Genomic DNA, 6,905 nt, shown 5'->3' on the forward strand with positions numbered 1-6,905 from the left:
GGTGCTTTCCAGTTTCTTTTTTAAGTTTTGGATGATGGTTTTATTTGTGGACTCGGCCTGGCTGTTTGCACACGGGTGGTAAGGCGTCGGTAGGATTCTCTTGATTTTGTCCTCAAGGAATTGTGTTACCTTGCTCCTGATGAACTGCCTCCCGTTATCGCATGTTATCTCGGAAGGAATCCCGAATCGGCACATAATATGGTCCCAGATGAAGTTAATGACTTCTTTCTCTCTTACCTTCTCGAAGGCCTGCGCTTCCACGCATTTTGAGAAATAGTCAGTTATAAACAAAATGAATTTAGCTTTACCTGCTGCCGTCGGCAGGGGCCTGACGATGTCCATCCCCCATTTCATGAATGGCCATGGTGATAAGATCGAATGTAGTTGTTCGCTGGGTTGGTGAATCATAGGGGCAAATCTTTGTCATTTATCGCATTTTCGGACGAATTTCTTAGTATCTTTTTCCATGTTATCCCAGTAGTAGCCTGCCCTAATTATATTTCGAACCAAGGAATTAGCGCTGGAGTGATTTCTACAAGTACCCTCGTGAATTTCTCGGAGTACATAATCTGTATCCCCTAGCCCCAGACATACTGCTAGGGGGCTATCGAAAGTTCTTCTATACAGAGTCTTGTTTTCATCGAGCGAGAATCGGGCTGCTTTGGTTCGCAGGGCCATCGATTCCTTTGGATCCGCGGGCAATTTTCCATCTTTCAAATAATCAATATATTTATTTCTCCAGACCCATGTTAGGCTGGTGAAATTAATCTCCGCATGACCTTCCTCGATCACTGATTTATATAGCTGAATAACAGCCCTGAGGAGTAGGTCATCTTCTTCAACAGATGATCCCAGGTTTGCGAGGGCATAGGCCTGGCTATTCTGCTTTTGAGGTACATGGACTAAATTCCATTCTTTGAAGCGACGTAATGCGACTTGGATTTTGTCCAAATACCACTGCATCCTGTCTTCTCGGGCCTCGTATCTCCCATTCACCTGGTTTACTACCAGGAGTGAATCGCATTTTACTTCGATGGTCTCGGCACCCAGGCTTTTGGCCAGTTCTAAACCTGCAATCATAGCCTCATACTCGGCTTCATTGTTAGTCAACTTTGCAATTTTTATAGATCGTCTGACCACGCCGTCCGTAGGCGGCTTTAGGACTATACCGAGTTCGGAACCTCTCACGTTTGTGGCGTCATTAGTGAACAGGGTCCATACCCCAAAAGACATGCCTGATTTCAGTAAAAGTTCCTTTTCTACCTCAGTCATGATGGAGGGCGATAAATCAGCTACGAAGTTTGCCAAAATCTGGGACTTGATGGTCGTTTGAGGTTGATACTCGATATCATACCCCCCCCCGAGTTCGATGGCCCATTTGGCCAATCGACCCGATAGTTCGGGTTTGTGCAATATACTTTGGAGGGGGTATGTCGTTAGAACGCAAATATGGTGGCATTGAAAATAGGGTTTCAATTTTTGCGATGCGCTTATTAACGCAAGAGCTAATTTTTCAAGGTATGGGTACCTAGTTTCGGCATCCCCTAGGGTCCAGCTTACATAATAAACAGGGAATTACGTACCTTGCTCTTCTCGAACTAGCACGCCGCTTACCGCTATCTCAGATACGGCCAAGTATAGATATAGTGCTTCGTGCTCTTTCAGCGTGTGAAGTAGAGGTGGGCTAGTCAGATATCGCTTCAGCTCTTCTAAGGCACGTTGTCATTCTAGAGTCCATTCGAAGTTGTTTTTCCTTTTGAGTAAAGAGAAGAAATGATGGATCTTGTCGGTGTCCTTGATATGAATATGTCCAGAGCCGCTATTTGCCCTGTTAGCCGTTGCATGGCCTTTATATTGTTTACCACCGTTATTTCTTCGATGGCCTTGATTTTATCGGGGTTGATATGAATCTGTCCAGAGCCGCTATTTGCCCTGTTAGTCGTTGCACGGCCTTTACATTGTTTAACACCGTGATTTCTTCGATGGCCTTGATTTTATCGGGGTTAATCTCGATCCCCCTATTTGATACCATGAAGGCTAAGAATTTGCCCGAACCCACTCTGAAGGCACATTTCTTGGGGTTGAGCTTTATGTTGTAACTTCTGAGGATGTCGAATGTTTCCTGCAAATGAGTTAAATGGTCCTCTGTGCGCAGGGACTTAACTAGCATATCGTCAATATAAACTTCCATGTATTTACCTACTTGATTCTCAAACATTTTATTAATTAGACGTTCGTATGTAGCCCTTGCGTTTTTAGTCTGAAGGGCATTACATTGTAACAGTAGGTACCATACTTTGTGATGAACGAAGTCTTCTCCCTGTCTTCGGGGTTCATCTGAATTTGAGTGTAACCCGAGTAGGCATCGAGAAAGGTGAGCGTCTCGTGGCCGTCCGTAGCATCGATTAGATGATCGATGTTAGGCAATGGGAACGAATCCTTGGGACACGCCTTATTTAAGTCTTTATAATCTATGCACATTCTTAGCTTATTTCCCTTTTTGGGCACCACTATTGGCCAGCAATTCGAGGTACTTTACCTCTCTAATGGACCCTATTTTAATGAGTTTTGTTACCTCATCCTTGATGAATGCGTGTTTTATCTCGGATAGGGTCTTCTTTTTTGCTCCACCGGTTTAAACCTGTGGTCGACACTCAGTCGATGAAAGGTTATTTTCGGCGGGATACCTCTCATATCTAGTGGGACCAAGCAAAATAGTCAATATTATCATTAAGAAATTTAATGAATTTTTTCCTGAGTTCGGGGGTTAATCCCATTCCCAGGTATACCTTACGATCGGGGAGGTGTTCAATCAAACAGCTTGCTCCAGATCTTCAATTGTCGATTTCATTGCATCCGACTCTTCAGGGGAAACAAAAATTTGAGGAGCGACGAAATCTTCTTCGTCGTCCTCGGGGGTCTCTATGCTCTTAGACACATCCAAGGTCGGGAGTACGGGGGTCGACTCCTCCTGGTGAACCGCGAACATTTCATTCGCTGCATGTTGTTATCCATATATGGTTGTTATGACATCCTTTGTCGAAAATTTAATCATCTGGTGCAAAGTTGACGGTACTGCCCTCATGCTGTGTATCCATAGCCTGCCAAGCAATGCATTATACCGTATGTAGCCATTAATGACTTGAAACTTGGTGTTCAGAACCGTGCCGGACGTGTCAACTAGAAGGGTGATTTCCCCTTTTGTTACTTAGCCGGTCATGTTGAAGCCGTGGAGGACCCGAGAAGCGGGTATGATCTGATCGAGCAACCCAAGCTGTTCTATTACCCCCTGACCTGATTATGTTGGTCGAGCTTCCTGCATCCACGAGCACACGTTTAACTTGAATGTTGTTTAAAATAAATGAGATTACCAGCGTGTCATTGTGTGGTTCTGCCAAGGTCTCGAGATCCTCTTCGCTGAATGCGAGGGTGTCTTCGGCCATGTGGTCTCGGATCGGTCCTTCTATTGCGGCGGATATTTTTGTCCGCTTGATCATAGGCCATTGGGGAACGTCGGTCCCTCCAATAATCATATGAACGACATGCCGAGGAATCTCTTTTTGAGCCCAGGTTAGATTTTGCCAGGTTTCTCGCGAAACTTTTCGGCGCGCTTTCTGGTGAAAGTGAGGAGTGATGCCAATGCATTGGGCATCGTGTGAGATTGTACCCTTGGAGGTCAGCTCCTGTGCATTCACGGGGTTCCGTGGTGGTATACCGACACCTGGAATAGCCACGCCATTCTCTCGTTGGTTCTTGAGGTAGTTGTTTTCATCTCTATTTACTGAGTTAGGTATTTCGACCTGAAATTTGAAGATCTTGGACAAGAACATGTGTGAAAGATAATATGTGTTATGTGATGAAACCAGCAAGAAAATAATCATTATTATTTTTAGCCCCACGGTAGGCGCCAAACTATTTACCGTAAAAATGGTAATAATAATTAAATTTGATTATGGGACTCTAAAAATACGTGATCTTTTTTATGCTAGTTGTTAAGCAGATGATGCTATGAATGAGACTTAGAAACGAGATAATATTTAAGAATGAGGTGATAACCAAACCATGGGTTAAAAATCGGGGCCTTGAGCTTGTCGATTGGCCTCGAGGTCGATTCTGGAGCTCGGCTTGGAGCTGTCGAAGGTGGTCTAAGTATGGCTAACAGTTATAGTAAAATCAATGAAGGCATTTTATGGCAAATAATAAGCAATAAATGATGAACAATAATGAAGATAATAAATGGAATCAATAATATCAAGAGAGTATGTTAGCAAGCAGAGAGAATGTTCTTGTTCATTTTGTATGGAGCAATCAATCCTTACAATGTGGTAAGGACCCCCTTTATATAGAAAAATGGGGGATATTATCATAGTACAAACGCATTTATTAAAAAGATATGGAGATGGGACAACTAGTCGACGTCATTATGCGGGCTTAGACAAGCCTAACAGACTTTGCCGGCTCTAGCTGCACCCTTTGAGAACTCCCCTTTTTTCCAATATAGCCGTTGGTCTGCATTGCCCTGAGGTCGACCATCAACAACCCTCAAAGGTGAACCTCGACCCCAGTCTCGAGCCTTGGGAAGTATGTTCGCGGGGAATCATAATGATGAGGAAATTGGACCCTCTGATTTCACCGTGCACAAAGTTCGTCCCCAAATCATAGGTAAATGATTCTTAACTTATTTCCTTCAATCTATTTCATCTTTTTACATGATTTCATCCTCTAGGGGTTTTTATGGTGGAATTGGGTGTTTTTGGTGAGGTCGAATTCCAAAACCAATTGTATATCCGGGCTTGGTGTAAATGGGTAATCGGGTTTTGACCAAGCGGACCCGAGGTTGATTTTGGCTTTTTGGAAAATATATTGGGAAACCTATAATTATGAATTAAAATTGAGTTCTTTAGCATTTATTGATGTTATTGAGTTAATTATGACTAGATACAAGCAAATTGGTTGTAGAATCAAGAGGTAAAACGGTGATTGAGCTTTGAAATACATGTTGGCTTGAGGTAAGTATTTGGTCTAACCTTGACTTGATGGATTAGAAATCTCCGACTTATTTGCTATGTGAAATTCCATGTGTGTGGCGTATAGATGTGGTGACGAGTACTTATGCGCCATCAAATAATCATTTTTGCCTGTTCCATTCCCCGTTTCCTAATATATTGTTTCTTCTCTTAATTGCTACTTTCTCATAAATGTTTCCATATCTAATTGCTTCATATAAAGTTTTGTTTTCTCTGTTGAAGTATAAATTGTTTCATAGTTTCATTTTATTAACTTGTTGGTTGAAGTTGGTTGTTGGTGCTTCATGGTATACTTTGGTTGGTTTTGCTGTGTAGTATTAGCTGTTGATGTTTCGTAATGGCATAGACTTCCCGTTATTATGATTTGAGGTATAAATATTGTGGAAGGTTTTAAGTTAAATTGCGAAACACCTGTTCTTGTATCGTGATTGGTACTGATATGTTGAGATCGGATTGCATGCCGTAACAGGAAGAATAAGGGTGAAATGTGATTGTTTGGTGGGATCGGGTTGCACGTTGCAATAATGAGTAATAAGGGTGGACAGGTAGGATCGGATTGTGCGCCGCAACAGGAGGAATAAGGGTGAAATGTGTTGGGGAGTAATAAGGGTGGACTGGTGGGATCGGGTTGCGCACCGCAACAAGAAGTAATAAGGGTGAATGTTTATATCGTTATTGATTATATGGTGGGATCGTGATGCGCACCATCAAGTGTTATTTATGTATTCTTTTCTACTAAAACTCATTATCGTCATGTTGAAACTCCCCTAAGGATTGGTTATAGCTGAGTATTGGTGTAAGACTGGGTTCCGTATTTATTTAATGAAAGTTACTGTTATATTTCATTCTGTATTTCTTTTCTGTTTTAGTATCAACTGTTGCAGGTTATATATGTTGTTATGCCCCGCCATAGCCTCTTCACTACCTCGTTGAGGTTAGGCTCGGAACTTATCAGTACATGGTGTTGCTTATATTGATACTGCACTCTGCACTTCCCGTGCAGATTTCGGAGCCAGTGGCTAATCGAGAGGTTGGTTGTTGTTACTGCATTCAGGAGATCCAAGGTAGTCCTGTAGGCGTCCGCATGCCCTGACGCCCCCTCCTATATTTACTTCATTTCTGTTTTACTTTCTCCGTGATGGATGTATTTTCTTTCAAACCATTACTTGTAGTATTCGTAGACTGTTCGTGAGTTGTGATACCATTTTCTGGGTGGTATTTACTTCTGTTCTCGTTAATAGTATAAGAGTAATTCGTTAAATCATGCACTTCCACTTTTATTTCCGCTTATTTAGTTTTGTTAAACTTTAATTATAAGAGGATAAAGGAAAGTGGTCTAATAATCTGTAACGTTGGCTTGCCTAGCGAGTACAATGTTAGGCGCCATCACGGTTCCGAAGATGAGAAAATCGGGATGTGACACAATATATATATATATATATATATATATATATATATATATATATATATATATATATATATATATATATATATATATATATATATATATATATATATATATATTGATTTGAACATTGAGTTTACTGATTGATGAAGAAAGTGCGCCATCACCAAAGCAAATTTTCCTTTATTAATCACCATACAAGTTGATGCTTCAATTCGTATTTTCACTCTTATGTTATCACTACTAATATAATATAAATCTTAATTTCATATTTTTTATACTTAAATTTATTGAATTAACGTCTTAGGGCACAGGGAGAAGCGAACGTTATTGATCAGCTAAGGTAGTTACGAAAGTTAAGTTTTGATCCAACAACTCGGTAATTATGATTATGGGTTCAAACCTAGATTTTTTAGTTTTATTTCTAGTAACAAACACTTTTTTATTTATTCTATTGTTTTTGTTGTGAAAAA

The 6,905-nt window shown here is 41.0% G+C and overlaps 1 protein-coding gene across 1 annotated transcript; it reads right to left on the bottom strand.

The window, feature by feature from the left end:
- Positions 1 to 423: 423 nt before the first annotated feature.
- Positions 424 to 1,272, bottom strand: LOC138875585 (uncharacterized). The gene has a single exon (XM_070154426.1). It carries the CDS (start codon positions 1,270 to 1,272, stop codon positions 424 to 426), a length of 849 nt encoding a protein of 282 aa, XP_070010527.1.
- Between the last annotated feature and the right edge of the window lie 5,633 nt (positions 1,273 to 6,905).

This window comes from Nicotiana sylvestris, chromosome 8, assembly GCF_000393655.2.
Source record: "Nicotiana sylvestris chromosome 8, ASM39365v2, whole genome shotgun sequence".
In the NCBI taxonomy this organism is placed as follows: Eukaryota; Viridiplantae; Streptophyta; class Magnoliopsida; order Solanales; family Solanaceae; genus Nicotiana; species Nicotiana sylvestris.

Bases quoted from the DNA above. Each gene is read 5' to 3' on its own strand.
- LOC138875585 (XM_070154426.1), bottom strand. From the start codon at position 1,272: ATGACTGAGGTAGAAAAGGAACTTTTACTGAAATCAGGCATGTCTTTT.